A 23,106-nucleotide genomic window follows, 5' to 3' on the forward strand; every position below is an offset into this window, starting at 1 on the left:
CGCGTCGCGATTAGCCTGTGTACAGCCCCTTCACAGCCCTCCTCCTTCGGGGTGGTTTTGAGTTCAATCCAAAGTCCTTCTAGTAGTATAGTTGAATTAAACTGTCACTGATGTAGATGACGGCTAGTTTTTGGAACTAGTTTGGGCTGCGTCGGTGTTTTTTAGTTGAATCAAATGTGTCGTAGTGGATAATTTTATCACCGTAAATACGAAAGATAATAGACTGACGTTACGGACGTTACTGTCCTTCGTCGGAGTCAACGTCCGAAACGTAAATCTTCTATTTTCGTACTTATGGTGATAAAATTATCTACTACGACACATTTGATTCAACTGTCAATCATCATTTCCACCCATGGACTAGCCGCTACCCATTGAAGGTTGTCGCATAAAACGTTAGCCGTGGTATGTTTGCATTTTGCCGTTCCTCAGTAGGGTTCTGTTGTGAAAGCCGAAATGAACGGCCAACATACTTCACGTCAAAACAATAAAGTAATCCTGTGGGATAATAATTTACTGCATGGCATAGTACCAACCCACACTGACTGGACATCCGGTGACGATTGATTTTCCAAACTCATCCTTCAAGGGGCTTTTTTGTATCATAGTTTGCTTTCCGCTATAAAAGCGAAAACTTGCTCTAGAGAAGGCAGGAATGTAGCGACCCCCCGCCCTCCCCTCCAAAAGAAAAGTTTGACTAAATGAATTAAAATCGTACACTTTTTCTTGTCGTGAAAGATAATACCGTAAACAAATTAAACATAACGGTGCATTGCCTCCCACCGCCACCCCGGTCAAGATTGGGTATTCTGGTTTACTTCCATCTCTAATAAACAACATGTGAGTTGAGGGGCGTGTAAATCGAACATTGAATAGTACTATATCCTCACTGAATACCATTGTCACGTCGCAGTAATTAAGTTATGGGGCAAGATCCGCTCCTCTACTTCTTCTCCAGTAAGGAAGAAAGGTCCCTGGCCATAGACCCCTCGATTGATCATTCCAACACTCAAACCTCGTCTATCAACAACTGTCCTTTATTGCCGAAACAGGCCTAATTGTGCCGGTGAATCCTTACTAATCCATCACTCAACACTCGTACACTCTAAACATGAACAGACAAAGTGAAGGCAGTGCTAAGCCCCGCGGAATAAACCTGGCTAACCTGTCAGACATAACTGCAATACCGGGATACCGACCGCAACAACTGCAACTGCCGCGTATCTACTCCACGTGTTGTGTGGTTCACTTTGTCGCTAACGCTAGAGGTTTCTAATGTGAGGGCGAACAAAACTGTATGAAAAGAAACCGCTAACAGGGTGTAGTATTGAAAAGCTAAAGAAATTAAAGGGGGGGGGGGGGGGGGAGAGAAAATAATGGTCCAAGTGATATCACGATCAGGTATTGTTTGTGTAAATGTAACTTGGAAATTAAGTGTCAAAACTTTGGAGATTGTCTGGGTTTGCGATCTGTGGTTGACTCTGAAGGCCGGTCGAGGTAAGTTTGGAGGCCATACTCTCAAATAGTGAAAGCACTTTAGGCGTCTCAGCCATTCGAGAGTAATGTTCCGCCATAGAGGTACTATGCCAGCCGACATATCGAGCCAGTTCATCTGAGGAACATCCCATGTGTTTTAGAGTGTTCGAAAGACCCACGCGGAAACTGTGCGATGTTTCTCCGTAAATTCCTGCGTCTTGTAGGTGTTTATGCAGACGATTGGCAACGGCTGAAGCGACGAAGGGCTGATCACTGATGATGGATTTTGACTGTGAGACTCTTAAGAAATAACCCGAAGCTAGTGGGACTTCCAGGGCCTTGCACGCTTTGATATAATAGCGGATCCAAAGCACTGGACAGACGTCACGATGAGGTACGGGGACGACAACAAAGGGTCGGGGACGTCCCGCGGACCTGGTCTTACCAATCGTAAAATTGAGGAGGTACCCTTGTCTGTCCTTAAGTTTGAATACTTGGTCAGAACGAAGGCGTCCAAGATCGGATGCTCTATCACCCGTAAAAACGTCTATGACGAAAAAGGTGGCGTCTCGAGCTAATATATACTTGTCCACCAGACTGAGTTCTGAGCCGTTGGCAATGAGGTGTCGGAGGTGAGACGTCAAGCGTTGAAACTTGGTGAAAAAGATGGGCACAGCTTGGCTTGGGACGATGGCTTTACTCGCTTGTTCTTCTCGAACAAATTTCAAGTAGTCCTTCACCCTTGGATGAGAGATCGGGTTAGAGTCATTCGTTCGCCCAGCGTTATTAAAGATGGCTCGAATCTTTCCTATTGTGGAGTCTACTGTACCGGCTGCTAAACGCCTTGGGCAGGTACAGTTGTCCTTCGGACACGAGGGCTCGTGAACAACAGTTCTACCACCTCTGTCCCGACTAATCAAAAACTTGATAACATCATCCGCTGTGCAGGAGGTAATTGTCTTCGGGGGCGCCAATGTCAACAGAAACTCGGCCAAATGGTCTCGTAAACGTTGTTTTTGACGCTGATAAGGCTTGGCGAGAAGGGAAGTGGTAAATTCGTCGAAACGGCGCTCGATGGCAGATTGGTCGACACCTGTTGCTTCCCTGGCAGCAAGAGGTGTGTGCTGAGGCGAGCCACAGGCTTGACAAAAATTGGCGTCCCAATCGTTTGGATATAAACAGGCGCTACAACGCCGGACGGCTTTCCAGGGGCGCGAAATCTAGGACAAATAACGCGAAATGTCTGAAGGTTAATGACAAATGCAGCGGAACGCCCATAAGTCCCACTGTAGAGGCTTGGGGTGAAACCCGGGTGAATTCCGCGATGGGAAGAGTAGAGTCCGTGCACAACCTCGCAGCCGAAGGCGGTGTTGATCGACGGAGATGGACTGGAGTAATGCCCACCAGTAGCGCCGAGGCCGAAGATCAGGTACAATCACTGTAAAGGCGATATGCCTTGGCTGATCAATGAGAAAGCGCAGTAAAGGACCCATTAATAGGAAGGGCGGAAAGACGTAAATGTTGTGGTCGACCGGTGTTGGTTGAGCAAAAGCGTTCACGCCACTCGACAGGGGTGTTGGCCATGGGGAAAAGTGAGGTAACGGGACATCATTCGGGTCCCGGCGGCAATTACTATCCAAGGCCATCAAGTCAAAATTGTGGGGACCGTATAGACGCTCGACTAGTGCCCAGGTTGACTTCGACAGAGTACAATCCAAGTCCGAGCATTCTCTGGAAGGATGATCTGCAAGGTTGTTCCCCGAAGGAATATGGTTCATTTGAAGGGTAAAATTCCACGCCCTTGAGCAATTCAAGATTTCTTTAAGAACGTTGTTAATTTGGGAGTTCCGACATCCGTCTTTCAACCATGAGGACAGGAGGACCCGACTATCTGTGATGATATCTACTCGGGAATTCTGGAGGCGCTCTTTGAAGGAGTCCAATACGTGCCATAAGGCTTGCGCTTCAAGAACGTTGATATCGGTGCTTGGGTCGACAAAGTAGTCGCGGATTTCTTGCGGGGGTCCCTTACCAACTAAGAGACCTCCCCAAGCCCTTTTGGATGCGTCACAGAACAAAGTAACTGCGAGGTGTTGTTCTGGTCTCCACGGTAAACAACCCGGCCATTGGTCTCAGTAGAAAGCGCCAGTAAATGATCTCGTCGTAAAGTGGACCTCTCACCGGAGCGTAGGACTGGGAATTCTTAGTAAGGACGGACACGGCTTTAAAAATTTCGCGCACATGTAGTCGACACCCTGGAATCGCGAGGCTGAACGAAATGGCTTTACCTGCGAACCGCTGCAATGTTCGAAGGCTCACTTGCTCAGACTTGAGAATTTCTTCGCGTAGATTTGCAAACTTATGCTTTTTGTCGTCAGGTACTAGAAACGCCTGCTGGACGGAGTTGCAGACAAAACCCAAAAATCGTACAGAGGTCGCCGGCACGGGTTGACTTTTTACTAAACCAAGATAATAGCCTGCTTCAATCAGAAGGTAGCATAAAATATAAGCAGCGGCCTCGGCATGTTGAGGACTCGGGAGGAAGCCGTCTCCGGGACAGGCGAGGAGTTGTCCTACATGGCGGTCATCTATATATTGTGACACGGGCACCCCGAAAGATCTGGCAGCGCTGGATATGACAAGACCCAAATTGTGGTAAATAAAAGCGCTGGTCTTCCACCCGAATGGTAAGACGCGGAACGTGAAAAAACAATCTTCCCAGCACAAACCAAAATAGGTTTCCGAGTCTGGATGGAGTCTAACATGTTGGTACCCATTCTTGTCATCGAAGACTGTCTGGAAGTGTCCCGCGAACACGTACCGTGGGAGGTCAGGCAAATGATCTAATTTGAAAGGGAGATCTCTTATCCAGAGATTAAGGAAGCGTTCATCGTGACAGAGTCTAGGTTTTGAAGGTTCAACTGTGAGCGGAAGGACTAGATGAGGAGGTATGCATTCGCCCAAGCGGCCATGAAAATTGAGAACGCCCGTTGCAACCCAATCCAGAAAGGTAGCTGAGACGAAATGATAAAATGCGAGACACGACAGGGAATTGCTGATGATTAAGGCTGGCGGCGTGGGGGAATCGTAATTCTTTCCCTTACAACTGCCCTTGAAGTTGAAACTCGGCTCCCTGAGCCACACGCTAATTCGTATCTAGCTCCCAGAGCTCACGTTTTCTCACGTATAAACTCGGCTCCCTGAGCCACACGCTAATTCGTATCTAGCTCCCAGAGCTCATGTGTTTTCTCTCGTATAAACTCGGCTCCCTGAGCCACGCTACTGATTCGTATCTAGCTCCCAGAGCTCATGTGTTTTCTCTCGTATAAACTCGGCTCCCTGAGCCACGCTGCTAATTCGTATCTAGCTCCCAGAGCTCACGTTTTCTCGCGTATGAACTCGGCTCCCTGAGCCACACGCTAATTCGTATCTAGCTCCCAGAGCTCACATGTTTCTCGTGTATAAACTCGGCTCCCTGAGCCACGCTACTTCGGTTTGGCTCAAGTTCGTTCTAACTGTATAAGCTAACTAGCCCAACCCCGGCTGTAGCGGCAAGAGTTGCAAAACTACACGTGAACCCGACGTTCTAAAGGACTGATAGAATGAAATTAAAGACTATACGTCTCCTGGCGGGTTTTAACCATCACCTTCGTTGTACGCGGCGGGAATTTGACCAGGAATTTGATCAGGAATTGGACCAGGAACAGGCGCATGGACCGAGGTAATGCGACGAAGCACGTGTTTCGGGTTAATTTATACTGCTCCGCGCTAATTTATTCAGTGAGAATAGTCACATTTACCCACTTATATGATTTTTAGCACAACTCACCCCCCCCCCCCGTCTTATTCAACTTTCCTTTGAGTGTTTAGGAATTGAAAAAAGAGGATATTTGATGATTTATGTAAGTTTTGCAGAACGTTTCCGAATATGCTTACTTGTTTTCTCAAAAAAAATGTCAAATATTTGAAGTCTTGAAGATGAAAAAAAAGATTTCTAAAAAAACATGTTTTTATTTTTTAAAGATCAAAAGTAATCTTTGTTATTTATATTTCTTTCCTGTTTTGTAAATAGAATATTGTTTTATAAACCGGTTTTTCATAAAAACAAACGAGTTCTTCGCTTCGTGCATTTTTTCCAACACGTCTTTTTTCTATCTAATTTAGGTTCGAAATTTTTGCATCTATAGTATTAACAAGAAATCGCATGGTATTCTCGTGCACTTTGGAATAAATTTGCACTCACGTGTTTTCAAAAAGCTCAAATAGCACTCGCCCTATAGGGCTCGTGCAATTTTGAACTTTTTGAAAACCCGCCAAACACATTGGCCCATAGCGAACAAAGAAAGGCAGTGTTCATTAATATCATTAATTTGTAGCCGCCCCACGCGGTACATGGTTTTTTACCAATCACTTCAGTTTTTCCCAACCTGATCATCGGAGTCTATTTTTAGAAAATGCTTGGTAAATACAAAATGAAAAGTTCTTAAAAACTCGTCAGAAACTGATTTTCTTGTCGCATCAAACGGCACATCTTTAATCAGAACACATTTAAGACATTAAACTTGAAGGCAGATTATCTTAGTGAAAGCGAGCAGCCCTCACGCGTTGAATAGATGGACTATACAGTGCCATCACGGATCCACATATCAAGTAATGAATTTGTCACTATTAATAGTTGTTGTTCAAATACAGTTTCATGTTGAACAGTTTAGTCAGGGTCTTTAAATACCCCCTTTGACGAGATTCTGGTGTGAGTTGTTGGTTTCTATTCCGCCTTGATTCACGTAACATCCTTCCGCGGAGTACTTGTTGGTTGCCTTCTGTACACAAGACAAGTATTCAAATCAAGCCGACAAATTAATTACAAAGAGGAAGAAAGTAAATAAAGATCCCCAATCCAACATCATTCCTCTAATACCATGTTTGATTATGGCGGGACTTCAAAGAACTGACACACAGCATACAGATTAAAAGGCAGTAAACTCGCCAGGCCAGACTAAATGTCTGTATTCTGTCAAAGCATGAGTCGTTTCAAAGAGGTCATTTAATAAAGGCATACCTAAGAACTGCAATACTCATTAGGAGAAAAGGGTTCACGTGCGAGTCAACAGCAAGGACATAGCGGATCTTATGAACAGATACTAACAAGAAGTGTTGTGGACTTACTCGACTGACAATGAAGAACTTTGTGTGGCTTAATGCTGTGATGTTGTGGCTGGCCGTGATCAGCACGAAGAGGGCAACAGCACTTTTGGTGAGTATAATCTAGCTTTACAGCTTACAACACAAACTCATGCTGACAGATATCAAAATAAGAACGTCGAACTGAAGAGCTGTACAATACTGATGAGATGTAAGTCCTGTGTTTGTTGTTTGAGTCTTTTAGCAAACAAGGTGCTAGAAAACTACAAAATATTATTAGAAATAGAACATTGGTACGATTAACTCTATCTTTTGTAAATTGCGCCAAAAGGGGCAAAAAAAAGATGAAAATATAATCTTGCTTCAATTAATTTGTTTTCCAAAAATCAATTGGATTTTTCAGATGACTTTAGTGTTGTAATATGTGTGTTTATCTTTATTCTTTTTATGTGGATTCAGTATCTCTTCTCTGTAGAAAGAATCTCGTACAAATATCAGCTTGGTTAGGATACAGCGGAAACTTTTTTTTAACTGAAGCACACTTTAATGTAAATAAAAAAATGCGAAAAAAAACTGATGGTGAAAATATCAATTGGTAGTAAAGAGCCAAGACAGTAGAATGTTGAGTAATGTTTGTCAGTCGTAAGTTTTCTTTTACAGAGATTTACTTTATTTGACGCAGCAGAAAGCTACGCGAATGAATTGAAAAAATGTCCCAGACAGAAGGCGTGGTTAGGTAGTCTATAAATGTAATGAGGTAGATATCGGTGCAATCTATCGATCGTGCTCATAATAAGGATATTAAGCAACGGATCCTTGCACGCGATCCTAGATTTCTTCATCATCTCACAATGAGTTATGGCTGCAAATTCAAACATTTTGACAGAAATCAACGTAATCTCAAAGCAAATCAAAATTCCACTCAAAGAACTTTGAACTTGGAGAGAGTGAAATGCTCAACACTGAGTAAACTAAAACGTTTCTATTGGCTCGTTTGACACAGGCGAGAGTTATTATTATGAACACATCTCATCTTGATAAGAGTCTATTTATTCTCTGTGATATTTGTAAAAGTTCATCAAGTCTGCTGTGTCTTAGTACTAATTCGTTCAACAAGTGCAGTGTACCTCATCCACCAGAGGAAATACGACTGCAGCATTACTCAAAGAAATTGTGTTATATTCTTGAAGCCTTAAAGCTGATCGTGAATGGATCTTATGACTTTTCTTGCTGGAGAATTAATATTATAATTTTGTAGCAAAGGTCTATGACGAAGGTTGCAAACACGTGACTAGTCTATTAATAGCTCGCCAGACAGGACACATGACTGAAAATGTGTTTGCACATGCTCGTAATGTGTATGTAGATTACATACGGGATACAGTCACATGCAGATCAATTGTTTTCCATCCTTGTTCATATTCTTGAACCGAGTACTCGATTCGTCCTTTGTTCGTATGCTAAAAACAAACTAAACAAATACAATCAAATGAATATGCTGATGTGTCTATGGTGACATGAGATGGTCGATACTCCATTCAGCACTGATGTCTTGAATGGGGTTCCATGTTGGACTTTACTTGTTAAACTGTATTGTCGTATCAAAGAGGTCCTTCACTTGAAAATCAGATTGGAATTCTTTCCGCTGCCATCATCACGGGCATCGCCAATGCAAAAGTAACGCCTAACAAACTTAGTACATATTAATATATTTTTCTTTCCTTGAACAGGCCAAGAAGTGCAAAAAAGATGTGGACTGCAATGCCATCTCTCAAACATGTCATCCTTTGCTCAAGATATGCGTAGCAAAACAAGGCTCCTTGACTGTCCCGGGAAGACGAAGTCCAAAGCCAATCTGCAAGAAATGCATGGCTAATGAAACCTGTCATTCAATATTCAAAATTTGTCTGAAGACTATCACCCCTCCATCAACAAGAAATAACAAGAAACCCACAGCACCAGACTGTAAGCACGACGGTGACTGCACAAACAATAAATACTGCCACAAAACCTTTCACAAGTGTCTGGATATTCCAGTCATACCAACCATGTCTACTGCAAGACGCTCTACTCAATCCTGCAGAAATGACTCAACCTGTGGCAAGAATCGCTACTGCCATGATTTCTTCAAAATATGTTTAGAAAGACTGACAGTATTTCAGAACGTAACAACACCACCAGTAAAGTATAACTGCACCAGAGATATTGACTGTCTTCCTGGACAATACTGTCGAAATATGACCAAAACTTGTTTACAAGTTAAAAACCTGTCTGGTAGTGGTTTGCCTTCACCTCCACCCAAACACGGCAGGTGCAGCAAAGATTCTGACTGCAATATGAATGAATTCTGTCATCAGCATGTTTCTGTGGCTGCAACTAAAAAACGAAGACGAAAATGCAGCAGTGGACGTCGCTGTTCTCCAACAAGAAGACAACAGACAGGTCTGGGAGTGTGCACCACATCAATGGTAGCACTACATCCACCCAGTGGAAACTGTAGTCGCGATGGTGACTGTGGACCCGGCATGTGTTGCTTAACCAAGCTTGGCATATGTAAGCATATTTCTACAAGAGGAGATCCATGTGTTACGCAGGTAGGCTGGCTTAATCAACAACACAACTGACCACAGGGAACCCAGGGCTTCTGTTTAAATTTAAAAGAAGATGGAAAACGTGACAGAACTTGGGCTGCCTGTGGTAAAGTAGATTTAGTTTGATGCGGATTTGTACTAAATTAGATGTTCATTTTAGAGTTTATCTTCTCTTTATTTACACATCATCAGAGAGCACTAAGTCACGTGACTATTTCAATCATTCAATCAGAGTTCATCTTTATCTTTGACATAAAGTTTTCACCAATAAAGGCTCGATGTTTATGAGCAAGTGAACTAAACCCTGATTCTGTTGTTTCAGCCGGCAGATTTCACTTGCCCCTGCTCGACAAATCTTTTCTGTAAAGCGAACTCAAAGAAGAGAAAGCTGAAAGGAAGGCGACTGGAAAGAAGACTGAACCTGTCGACACACATCCGTAGAGAACTGAAGAAACGAGGCCTGCTCATCCACAAAAAGCACATGTATGGTAAATGCCACAAAATTGCAAACTAAACAATATGACATTGGTAAGAATAAAGTTCTGCTTAAAGTTGACATTGACTGCAACGAGTAGACGCTTGAATATTCGATATTACATGAATATTAGATTTGATTTTAGCAGTCACCAATATGATTTCAGTACATTGTAATCAGATTATTCACTGTCAAGGCAGATGTATCTCATGTGGCATGGCGTCCTGGTTAATGATCGATCTGAAGATTGAATGGATACGCGCTATTTTGTAGGCTCATAACGTGATTCTTCAAATGTCCTGAACAGTAATATTACTTGATTGCATGCAGAAGATTACTGAACTTTCGATGCATGTTTAGTTTATACTTGGTTAACGCATTGCATTCAAGCAACAAGATTGCAACCATTTCATAAAGATGGCAGCACGCGCGCTTATGACTATAAATAGGATGAGAGATGGCTTCAAGAACGTTCTATTGCTGTACCATAGAAGTAGTTGTAGTAATAACACAGGTAGCCCAATGCTTGTGCACAGTAATATCACAGGTAACCCAATGTGTGTGTTCTGTGCATTTCAGATTGTATTGTGTAGCACAGTAAGACCACAGGTAACCCAATGTGTGTGTTCTGTGCAATTCAGATTGTATTAGGTGTAGCACAGCAAGACCACAGGTAACCCAATGTGTGTGTTCTGTGCAATTCAGATTGTATTATGTGTAGCACAGCAAGACCACAGGTAACCCAATGTGTGTGTTCTGTGCAATTCAGATTGTATTAGGTATAGCACAGCAAGACCACAGGTAACCCAATGTGTGTGTTCTGTACATTTCAGAGTGTATCAAGTGTAGCACAGTAGAACCAAGCTTTGAAAGTATACTATGTTTTAGAAAGGCTATATTATAAAGCTACATGATGTGAATACACACAAAATATTGGTGCTGCCTGACTTTGTTAAAAATATTATACTTACACTTTATTTACTATGGTATATTTCGATAAAATTAAAAGAACTTTGTTAAAACACATTTAACAAGAAAAAAGTAAACAAAAGAATCGAATATAATACAATGTTGCCTAGGTAAAACAGCTGGAATAAAAAAATGATTGTCTTATTGGTTTGTCTTTTAGACCATCAAATTCAACGTCAGATATTATGTACTTTGGAAGACAGCATGCCGTAATGAATCAATGCTATTGGATTCCTGTGGTGATCTATTTCTAGCTTGTCACGTGTTCTCTAGATATCATAATTCAAGGAGTAGCATGAAGAGATTAATAGAAACCTCATTGTAATAATTAGCCCTCGTGACCTTATGTTGACAGCAGAGCGCATTCTCACTGCTTTTGATTTTCCCGCTAAACAAATAAAGCAGAGTATATCAAAGATTGTAGCATAAAAACTATTAACTGTCACAATACATTTCTCTCGAGTATTGTTACTTTCTTATTAAAACAAGAAGATAAACTGATGTGAATATAACTGAAACAAAACCCGGGCCTAGTTTGAAAACTCCAGGATATTAATGATGCATATAGACACAGCACATGTCGTCTACCCTGAAGGCTTGTAGCAAAGATATGACCACACATGAAGTCTGCAAGCATTACCAGATGATCTTACCGAACCCAGATAGCGATGCGTTTATTTTCAGCCTGCACGTACTTGGCGCTCAGAAAACCAAATTGAGCCATGTCCCATCGGGCTTGTTGACCGTTCATTATCGCGTAGTGACTCTTCAGCATGATTTCGTTTTCGTTGTTGTCAAGGAGACATGGTTTGTGACCGCTGGCCGGTGAACCAAAGTGAAGACCATGATCATAATATCGATAGGATGTCATGACGTCATTTCCCCAGCAAATCAACTTGCCGTTAAATTTCAAATTTCTTCTGCTGTGTTTGATTATGTTCCAAGTGTAGTCCATGTTGGAGAGATTGTAAGCAGCCCACGAGCCGTCCACGAATACTGTGTTGCTTCGTCCAGGATGAAAGACGGCATAAGCGTCTTCCGAGGGGCTCCAGCCATCTTCATTGGTTACAAAAGTGAATCGAATCGACTGGCGGCCATTTTTAAACAACATTCGAATCAAAGAGTTGTTCAGGTGGACTCCAGCATCGATGTCGTGAGTAATGGACAGATCAATGCTGTCTCGTTGATGAATATTGTGGAACAGGCTGCCATACTTGGGATTGGAGCTGGACTTCAGACAAATAGAACCTTCACGTGATGGACACACCCAACTGTAGTCGTCAGTTATTTTAGCAACTAGGTTCCAACCTCCCCCGGCAGTGGTCATGTCGCAGTACACTCGAAAAGCATTTTTCTTGCTGTCACCTCCCAGAGGGTTGATCCAGTACATCCCATCACCATGACTTTCACCATGGAACAGAATATCAAGACATGATTTCCGTTGATGAGGATCGTTACTGATTTGGACGCGGGGAATCTGAAGTCTTTCCCACTGACCACGGGAACAAATCTGTACATGTGCTGTCCTCCTGTTGTATCTAATGACACCCTCTAAACCACTAGTACATGGCACGGATGGGTTTTTGGCGAAACCACTCTGCATACAACTGTCGCCTTTCTCGCCCTGACAACACAAATAAATCATGAATTGAAAATGTTAATTTGAGTATACCGTTTTGGCATATAAATGATAACCAAAAGTCCGCCGCCTTACGTGTATTTACACTGGGTTGCTCGCTCACTGCGTTTTATAAGTTCTCGCTTCGCTCAAATAAAAACCTATCGCAGGAGGCAAGAGAGATCGACTTGGAGTAAGTCTACCAGTCAACATACTTGAATTGTCGTTTTTTACTTAATATTTCTAATTGGTCGTTGATGATTCAGCATAAAATCACAATTAAAATGTAAAAAAAAATTCCTGCCAGTGAAATGAAGTTCAAATTATCACTTCCTTTGATAAGATGAATCTCCACTACACACAGCAGAAACCGAGTATAGAGGTAAGTTAGCGTTAAAAATACTTATTCTTATAAAATTCTGCGATCACAACCTCGGCTCCAAAAACATAAAATGAAAAAAAAAAAAAGGTCATTGAGATTAGCACGGGTTGCGTGCCTGTAAGAAGCATGTAACTACAAAATGCGAACGAATACCTAACCTTACGTACACTCGTAAAATGAAAATAAATGAAAATGGAATATTCCCATTTCGAGTCCTTGATAATGAGTATTGTTTCCCATGTACCGTTAAACAAAGGTATATCAATCAAGGTAATGGCAATAAGTGAAAATGAAAAATATTACGCACAAAATGAATCGGTCTGATAGTAATAAAAACAAAAAGACTTCTAGCTATGCGAATGTCCATCAATCAGACTTGACATTTCTGTTGCATTCCGGATACGTTGTAGATCGATTCGATCTGAACATATATTTACATCGCTGTAAGCTCCTCAAGACTGGATTATCCTCTAGATTATCGAGTTCATATATTTCCTTCCGCTCAGGATCCACTGGCAGAAGACCATGCAAAGTGTGAAGAAACATGATGAATTGAAATAATTTCCAATTATTGAGATAACAGTGAGGAAAACACGAATTCAATTGAAAGCTTTTGATAACAAGGCGCAATGGTTAGGACACCAACATGAATCATCACGTGACATCGCTCAAGAAAAACATTTCACTGACATGAACTTTCTCCAGAAATAACCTCAGAACGTGTATTGGATCATGTCTAAGGAAATCACGGCTTTATAAAGAGGTTTTTAGATTCTTAATCCTTCAAATACGCTTTTTTTTTACACTTTTTTGTAGGAGTATTTTTATCTTTGGAGAAAAAGGGTAGCCTTTAGGTAACCTTGTTAATTAGAGATCAAAGGCAAAGAGAGCTTGTGGTAAAAAATGTCAAATCTACAGCAGAATATTAATAGTGTCATTTTTCATGGCTGACCCTGACGGCCTTTGATGGTACGGCTAGTAACGTCGCAACATTTAAATTTTTATCATCGCTGTAATGGATAGTGTTGTCATGTCGCCGAAATCCTGGTGTATCAGACCAAAATACTATGAGTGATGCGTCATTTCTAATCGGGTTACGGGATTGCGAGTGGGGAGGAATGAATGATACTCCAATAATACTGAGATTTGTGGAAGACGATTGTATGTTTGATGTGAGACAGACATCACGTACCTTGCTTCCAGGAATCCCTCGAGGTCCACGTCGACCAGGTAGTCCTCTATTTCCCTAGGGAAAAGAAGACGAGTCATAGATGGAATCCTTAGTATTCCAAGGTGTACTTTTAGTACATTATTTATTGCAACACGTGTCTCAGCATGATAACCAAGGATACTCGAGTCCACAGGAAACAACACGACACGATCCTGTCCAATCTAGACGTTGACAGCAATTGAACCAGCCTGATTTGCAAGTCACTTATTACCTCGCCGCCGCATGCATGTTCTTCTGAAATTCTTCTATCGATCATTTTGTATCCAGTCAGCTTGGGCTCTAATGCTCCCTCTTAATACCAATCATTTCAATGCAACACAAACTCGTCGACAACAAAAGATTATCACATACTTCATATATTTTTCTTGGGAATAAAAACTAAACATAAACACAACGATATCAGTTTACGCTAAAACGAAGTTTCTCGTAAGAATCAATCCCAGTAAAACAGTTCGATAATAAAAACTTCATTCCAACGTCCTGTATAATGAACCAAATATCGTTCATTGGATGCACGTGCAAGATACGAGACGATAAAGCCAAATAGCACTGATAATGATTGATTAATTGTATAATGACTGGTGTCTTACCTTTTCTCCTCGAAGTCCATCCAAACCCGACAGATAAACTTCCCCGAGTTTGATTTTTTTGCTGGAGTCCAACATTAATTGTGCCTTGTGTCTTGTTTTGAGGGACAACCTCGCCTCCTTGCCAGACCTGAAGTACAAACAACATCAAGCAGTCGAGGGCTGGTTAACCATTACGTATTAAAATAGCCTTGATTAATTGTACAAAAGCAAGACCTTACCTTTTGAGAGTCGATACTGAACATGTTGAAGAGAACACAGTTAGAACAAGCAAGATGATTGTGTAGACATCCATCGCTTAACCCTCAATAGTGAACAACAGACAAGTGGTGTGACCAGTTGAACGAGGCTAAACGCTGAATGGTGGACAGTGTGATTGGATGCTGGTCATGACCGAATCAATACTTCAAAGCTTAGATGACACGCTAATACATAAGATTGTTTGTGCAAATCATTAACAGCAAATAAACACCGGAAATCGATTAGAACAACGATGACTGAAGTGCAGCAATACTTATTATCTCTTCTTTCGGAACAGCTCTTCTCTAGGGTTCAGTGTTTATGATACGAAACTTGTGACTTTTTTAATGTAGTAAAGTTATATGGGCTATTAGAGGATTATATTACTAAGTCGCGAGTGTAGTGATGAAAGATTTTAATTTAAAAAATAAGCATTACAGTTTTTTTTAACTGAAATTGAGATGGATGGATGGATATTATTATATATTATACCTTATATATTTGTATCGTTGATTGAGGGACGTGTTCTTGAAAAACTCATGATAAGCTAAAGAAAATAAGAACTTTGCGAAGCTCAATTACCGACTGACAAAGAAAGTTATCGCTACGTTTCACATTGATAAATTTGTTTCTTGTTCTTTGAAGTTGAACTTTATAGGCTTATATTATCCAACTATTCAAATAATGTAGGAGAAAGACTGGAGCGAGTACGACGTTATCCTGCGATATTTGTTGCCACGTTCTTTGTACAATAAAAAACCCGTTTCAAAACCTTTTTTTAAGATACATGTTTTGAAGCCTTCTTTTGAAGAAAAAGTAAGCTCAGTGGGATAATAAATAATATATTAGACACATGAGAGTGGAATACGAGTGGACATTTTTTCTCGTCTTTGTATTTTTAAATAAATACAGCAAACAGACTCGATCGAAAAAAATATCAACCCGTACTACATCTTAGAATGTCTGATAATATATATATGTATATTTGGACACTTTTGCCTGTAGTCCGTCGACTGAAAAAAAAAATTCTTTTATATATTGCACACAGTTTCCTAGCTGGAATTCCTGAATTACAAGAAAATTCCCATCAAATACGTCTTTTTAAGTTCGAATTAGAGACTAATCGCGGAACTTCATATACTTACTTAAAGAAAAATGGATAACCCATACAGCGAATCGAAATATGGCGACATAAATTTGATTAACACTGACTAGCGACTGACTAGCCTCTCATACGTGTGAAAACGCTTTTATGTTTCCAAGTGAACACGAGGCTAGTCAGTCGCTTGTCAGCGCAGAACAATAGTTATTTAAATTGGTCGTCATATTTCGATTCGGTGTATAGAGTTATTTTTTGTGGGCTTGATTACGTCACTTCCGTCCGTACGCTCGTGCGTCCGTGTACACACTCGAGGGTTCCCAGTTGAATTCAATGCAAAACTACTTGCGGAATTGCAAGCAACATATGCATCATCTGCCTTTCTTTTGATAACGCAAGCGTGTCCTTTGATAAACAAATTAGTAATTGCCTTCCTTTCTCCTCTTAGGTATATTCAATTATATCAGTTAGATATAAACGACGGAACTCGAAATAGCTCAAATAGCACATTAGGGCGCTATGAATTGCGTTAAGCTAAAGACTATGTGAAAGTATAATTTAAAAAATCAAAAACAAATATGGAGATGAATACAATGTCCTAACAGAGCTAATTTAAATAATAATGGTCAAAAAAGGTCAATTAATAAAGCAAAATAGTAAAATATACAAAAGCATGACTAAAAATAGCTCTGCCGGTGTGTCTGACGGGTAGTAAAAACGCAAACGCAACTTTCCCACGTCATGATCTTAAAGTGACGCGCGATGTGCAGCCTGCTGTTTGACAGAAATGCCTTTTGCATCTTGAGAAGCACATCTTTGCTCCTTGTTCCTTCCAACATTCGGACAGTGTTCTCGAGGTCTTTGGAGTAGCCGCCCGACACATCTATGATGAGGTTATGCTATTTTACTTGAAATCCGTAGGAACTGCTTCTTGAGCTCCAACCTCAAAGGGGCGTACTTTTCTGTCTAGGTACGATGGCTCAGCTTTTGACATTACATACAGCTATTTCAGAAAAGGTTGGTGAAGCAGTTTTATTGCATGTTGCATGTTGCATGTTGCATGTTGCATGTTGCATGTTGCATGTTGCATGTTGCATGTTGCACGTTGCATGATGCTTGATAAGCTTGAAATGTAGTATATCTATATGCAAATAATGCAGCACAGAAGAAAGTATACCATAACAGCGTGCAAACTTCTCACCCATTTACATTGCACATAGTGTATTTACGGCTTGGTATGCAGCACAGGCATACAACGTGCAACAAAACGTTCACCAACCTTTTTAAAAAGCTGTATGTGTTTTACATTACCTCAAACAAACAATAGACCTCAAGCATGATGATTTTTTATACCTACACTTCTAGAATCTTTTTCAGAAGCTCTGTTTCTTAGGTTAAAGTGTACACATGAACCCTTTGACAATACTTTCAGTAATGAGGCTTCAAGTGTATAATTGAATGGTAAAATATTTCTTGATTTGAGTGATGTGTTTTTATAAGTTATGATGGTCTATACTTCCAATATGAGTGTGACGTCTATTATGGCTTCACAAAATTGAACTGGTTCACACAAATAGTATTTAAAAAGCATCATTATTTTATTGATGGTCTACCTTAAGGTAATTTTAAATTTGTTTTCTCATAATGACCAGCATTTAGCATTACGAGCCCAGAACAATATACACTTAAATACCTTACCTGACGTCACACTTAAAATAGACAGGGGGTCTCGCAATAAAAGGGCAGTATTATCGGGCGGGGTGATTTGAAGCAAAAAAAATTGTAATGTAACCTGTACAGCCCCTTAGCGTGGTTCGAAATTCTCTAAAGCAAGAAAAAATTTGCTACAGGTAATGTTCACTATGTTGTAGTTCTTAGAAACTTGACTAAAAAGCAGTCTAATTTGGATGGGTCAGAGTAACTAAAGGTCATATATGCGTGGGTGAGGGATTTTGGGGTAATAACATGATTACTTAGAGTAAACACCAAAACATAGCGTTAGTTGTATATCAGTTCACAAAGAGTCAAGAGAAGAGCTGTTCCGAAAGAAGAGATAATAAGTATTGCTGCACTTCAGTCATCGTTGTTCTAATCGATTTCCGGTGTTTATTTGCTGTTAATGATTTGCACAAACAATCTTATGTATTAGCGTGTCATCTAAGCTTTGAAGTATTGATTCGGTCATGACCAGCATCCAATCACACTGTCCACCATTCAGCGTTTAGCCTCGTACAACTGGTCACACCACTTGTCTGTTGTTCACTATTGAGGGTTAAGCGATGGATGTCTACACAATCATCTTGCTTGTTCTAACTGTGTTCTCTTCAACATGTTCAGTATCGACTCTCAAAAGGTAAGGTCTTGCTTTTGTACAATTAATCAAGGCTATTTTAATACGTAATGGTTAACCAGCCCTCGACTGCTTGATGTTGTTTGTACTTCAGGTCTGGCAAGGAGGCGAGGTTGTCCCTCAAAACAAGACACAAGGCACAATTAATGTTGGACTCCAGCAAAAAAATCAAACTCGGGGAAGTTTATCTGTCGGGTTTGGATGGACTTCGAGGAGAAAAGGTAAGACACCAGTCATTATACAATTAATCAATCATTATCAGTGCTATTTGGCTTTATCGTCTCGTATCTTGCACGTGCATCCAATGAACGATATTTGGTTCATTATACAGGACGTTGGAATGAAGTTTTTATTATCGAACTGTTTTACTGGGATTGATTCTTACGAGAAACTTCGTTTTAGCGTAAACTGATATCGTTGTGTTTATGTTTAGTTTTTATTCCCAAGAAAAATATATGAAGTATGTGATAATCTTTTGTTGTCGACGAGTTTGTGTTGCATTGAAATGATTGATATTAAGAGGGAAAATTAAAACCCAAGCCGAGATGAATACAAAATGATCGATAGAAGAATTTCAGAAGAACATGCATGCGGCGGCGAGGTAATAAGTGACTTGCAAATCAGGTTGGTTCAATTGCTGTCAACGTCTAGATTGGACAGGATCGTGTCGTGTTGTTTCCTGTGGTCTCGAGTATCCTTGGTTATCATGCTGAGACACGTGTTGCAATAAATAATGTACTAAAAGTACACCTTGGAATACTAAGGATTCCATCTATGACTCGTCTTCTTTTCCCTAGGGAAATAGAGGACTACCTGGTCGACGTGGACCTCGTGGGATTCCTGGAAGCAAGGTACTGTCTCACAGCAAACATACAATCGTCTTCCACAAATCCCAGTATTATTGGAGTATCATTCATTCCTCCCCACTCGCAATCCCGTAACCCGATTAGAAATGACGCATCACTCATAGTATTTTGGTCTGATACACCAGGATTTCGGCGACATGACAACACTATCCATTACAGCGATGATAAAAATTTAAATGTTGCGACGTTACTAGCCGTACAACCAAAGGCCGTCAGGGTCAGCCATGAAAAACAACGCCACTATTAATAATCTGCTGTAGATTTGACATTTTTTACCACAAGCTCTCTTTGCCTTTGATCTCTAATTAACAGGTTACCTAAAGGCTACCCTTTTTCTCCAAAGATAAAAATACGCCGACAAAGAAAGTGTAAAAAAAAAAAGCGTATTTGAAGGATTAAGAATCTAAAAACCTCTTTATAAAGCCGTGATTTCCTTAGACATGATCCAATACACGTTCTGAGGTTATTTCTGGAGAAAGTTCATGTCAGTGAAATGTTTTTCTTGAGCGATGTCACGTGATGATTCATGTTGGTGTCCTAACCATTGCGCCTTGTTATCAAAAGCTTTCAATTGAATTCGTGTTTTCCTCACTGTTATCTCAATAATAGGAAATCATTTCAATTCATCATGTTTCTTCACACTTTGCATGGTCTTCTGCCAGTGGATCCTGAGCGGAAGGAAATATATGAACTCGATAATCTAGAGGATAATCCAGTCTTGAGGAGCTTACAGCGATGTAAATATATGTTCAGATCGAATCGATCTACAACGTATCCGGAATGCAACAGAAATGTCAAGTCTGATTGATGGACATTCGCATAGCTAGAAGTCTTTTTGTTTTTATTACTATCCAATCGACTCATTTTGCGCGTAAGATATTTCATTTTCGCTGATCGTCATTCGCCTGAATTGATATATCTTTGTTTAACGGTACATGCGAAGCAATACTCATTATCAAGGTCTTGAAATGGGAACATTGCATTGAATGTAATTTGATTATATTCGTTCATTTTACGAGTGTACGTAAGGTTAAGTATTCGTTCGCATTTTTTAGTTCTTAGGACAGAGAAACTTTCCACGTGTACAATTCACTGTTCACCGCACTTGCGTACGACGGGCATGTGACCCGTGATCATCTCAATAGCCTTGTTTTTTCCATTTCATGGTTTTAAAGGCTCTGACCGAGTGTTTTATTTGAATAAGTATTTTTGGCGCTAACTAACTTCTGGCTTGTGTAGAGGAGAGGAAGCTGTGACAATTTGAACCATATTTCACTGACAGGAAATTTGTTTTATTTATTTACTTATGAAATTTTATGTCATTTTACTCTGAATCATCAGCGGCTTATTAAAAACAGTCAGTAAAAAACGACAATCGAAGTACGTCAGTTGGCTGGTAGACTTGCTCCAAGTCTATCTCTCTTGTCTCCTTCGATAGGTTTTTATTTGAGCGAAGCAAGAATTTATAACGCGCAGTGAGCGATCCACCCATTAAATACACATAGGGCGAGTTTTCGTCATCATTTTTACACTAAAACTGTATTATAGCCAAATTAATATTTTCAAATGTTTATTTGCGTTTTCAGGGCGAGAAAGGCGACAGTTGCATGCAGAGTGGTTTCGCCAGAAACCCATCCGTGCCATGTACTAGAGGCTTAGAGGGTGTCATTAGATACAACAGGAGGGCAGCACATGTACAGATTTGTTCCCGTGGTCAGTGGGAAAGACTTCAGATTCCCCGCGTCCAAATCAGTAACGATCCTCATCAACGGAAATCATGTCTTGATATTCTGTTCCATGGTGAAAGTCATGGTGATGGGATGTACTGGATCAATCCTCTGGGAGGTGACAGCAAGAAAAATGCTTTTCGAGTGTACTGCGACATGACCACTGCCGGGGGAGGTTGGAACCTAGTTGCTAAAATAACTGACGACTACAGCTGGGTGTGTCCATCACGTGAAGGTTCTATTTGTCTGAAGTCCAGCTCCAATCCCAAGTATGGCAGCCTGTTCCACAATATTCATCAACGAGACAGCATTGATCTATCCATTACTCACGACATCGATGCTGGAGTCCACCTGAACAACTCTTTGATTCGAATGTTGTTTAAAAATGGCCGCCAGTCGGTTCGATTCACTTTTGTAACCAATGACGATGGCTGGAGCCCCTCGGAAGACGCTTATGCCGTCTTTCATCCTGGACGAAGCAACACGGTATTCGTGGACGGCTCGTGGGCTGCTTACAATCTCTCCAACATGGACTACACTTGGAACATAATCAAACACAGCAGAAGAAATTTGAAATTTAACGGCAAGTTGATTTGCTGGGGAAATGACGTCATGACATCCTATCGATATTATGATCATGGTCTTCACTTTGGTTCACCGGCCAGCGGTCACAAACCATGTCTCCTTGACAACAACGAAAACGAAATCATGCTGAAGAGTCACTACGCGATAATGAACGGTCAACAAGCCCGATGGGACATGGCTCAATTTGGTTTTCTGAGCGCCAAGTACGTGCAGGCTGAAAATAAACGCATCGCTATCTGGGTTCGGTAAGATCATCTGGTAATGCTTGCAGACTTCATGTGTGGTCATATCTTTGCTACAAGCCTTCAGGGTAGACGACATGTGCTGTGTCTATATGCATCATTAATATCCTGGAGTTTTCAAACTAGGCCCGGGTTTTGTTTCAGTTATATTCACATCAGTTTATCTTCTTGTTTTAAAAAGAAAGTAACAATACTCAAGAGAAAGGTATTGTGACAATTAATAGTTTTTATGCTACAGTCTTTGATAGCCTCTGCTTTATTGTTTAGCGGGAAAATCAAAAGCAGTGAGAATGCGATCTGCTGTCAACATAAGGTCACGAGGGCTAATTATTATAATGAGGTTTCTATTAATCTCTTCATGTTACTTCTTGAATTACGATATGTAAAAAAACACGCGACAAGCTATAAATAGATCACCACAGGAATCCCACAGCACTGATCCCATTACCGCATGGACCTTTCTCCGGTACATAATATCTGACGTTGAATTTGATGGTCTAAAAGACAATCCAATGAGACAGTCAATTGTTTCTGTTCCAGGATGTTTTACGTAGGCAACATGCGATTATATTTGATCCTTTTGTTTACTTACTTCTTATTGAATTTTTTTTCTGATACAGTTCCTCCCGTATCCGATATATTCTATAGTAAATAAAGTGTAAGCAAATTATTTTTAACAAAGTCAGACAGCACCAACATTTGTATGTAGTTCACATCATGTAACTTTATAACATAGCCTTTCTAATACATAGTATACAGGTAATTCAACAGCTTGTCTTCGTGGTCTACGAAGTCATTCAAGGTCACTGCTCACGACTTAGGCGTTAGTTACATTTGAAAAAAATATTTGTTTTATGTCATTTTATTGGTATACGATATATTAAAGTGGATATGTGACACGTTCAGATTGATTCCAATTTTACTTCACAAAAACTGGCAGCATTTTTTGAAAACTACACAAAATATTTGTTACTTTTGGTCTTACTTTGTTACAATTTATACAATCTAGTGTACAGAGCACACACATTGGGTTGCCTGTGGTCTTACTGCGCTACACCTAATACAATCTGAAATGCACAGAACACACACATTGGGTTACCTGTGGTCGTACTTTTCTACAATCGATACAATCTAATGTACAGAACACACACATTGGGTTACCGGTGGTGTTACTGTGCTACACTAAATATAATTTGAAGTGTACAGAACACACATAGTGGGTTACCTGTGGTTTTACTGGGCCACAAACCTTTTCATAGTTCAAGAATCGATTCCACTGCGCATGCGATTTTATCCCGAATTTCTGACCTTCTTTTGTCTAAACCTTCTTTTGTTCTAATTAATCTTACTGTGCTTAATATAATTTGAAGCGTACAGAACACACACATTGTGGTATTACTTTGCACAAGCATTGGGTTACCTGTGTTATTACTACAACATTATTTTTTAAGTTCATAAAGCCAATAGAACTCAGTTTCCTTCGCAATGAAATTTAAAATCGACAAAGGCCACACAGTTGAGGATGC

The 23,106-nt window shown here is 40.5% G+C and overlaps 3 protein-coding genes across 3 annotated transcripts; 2 read left to right on the top strand and 1 right to left on the bottom strand.

Moving 5' to 3' along the window:
- Positions 1 to 6,477: 6,477 nt before the first annotated feature.
- LOC116304696 (uncharacterized) lies at positions 6,478 to 11,150 on the top strand. The gene is made up of 3 exons (XM_031714470.2): positions 6,478 to 6,730; positions 8,349 to 9,212; positions 9,532 to 11,150. Exons 1-3 carry the CDS (start codon positions 6,653 to 6,655, stop codon positions 9,721 to 9,723), a joined length of 1,134 nt encoding a protein of 377 aa, XP_031570330.2. The 5' UTR covers positions 6,478 to 6,652; the 3' UTR covers positions 9,724 to 11,150.
- LOC116304695 (uncharacterized) lies at positions 10,657 to 15,041 on the bottom strand. The gene is made up of 4 exons (XM_089033960.1): positions 14,693 to 15,041; positions 14,475 to 14,601; positions 13,846 to 13,899; positions 10,657 to 12,277 (listed from the first exon to the last, which is right to left on the bottom strand). Exons 1-4 carry the CDS (start codon positions 14,764 to 14,766, stop codon positions 11,303 to 11,305), a joined length of 1,230 nt encoding a protein of 409 aa, XP_088890086.1. The 5' UTR covers positions 14,767 to 15,041; the 3' UTR covers positions 10,657 to 11,302.
- Positions 15,042 to 17,816: 2,775 nt separating this feature from the next.
- Positions 17,817 to 22,485, top strand: LOC116304689 (uncharacterized). The gene is made up of 4 exons (XM_089033947.1): positions 17,817 to 18,163; positions 18,255 to 18,381; positions 18,958 to 19,011; positions 20,613 to 22,485. The coding sequence occupies exons 1-4, from the start codon at positions 18,090 to 18,092 to the stop codon at positions 21,585 to 21,587; spliced, it is 1,230 nt and encodes a 409-aa protein (XP_088890073.1). The 5' UTR covers positions 17,817 to 18,089; the 3' UTR covers positions 21,588 to 22,485.
- Positions 22,486 to 23,106: the final 621 nt, after the last annotated feature.

Source organism: Actinia tenebrosa, unplaced genomic scaffold (assembly GCF_029948245.1).
Source record: "Actinia tenebrosa isolate PJP-AT-01 unplaced genomic scaffold, QUT_ActTen_1.0 PGA_scaffold2__45_contigs__length_23673736, whole genome shotgun sequence".
Lineage (NCBI taxonomy): Eukaryota > Metazoa > Cnidaria > Anthozoa > Actiniaria > Actiniidae > Actinia > Actinia tenebrosa.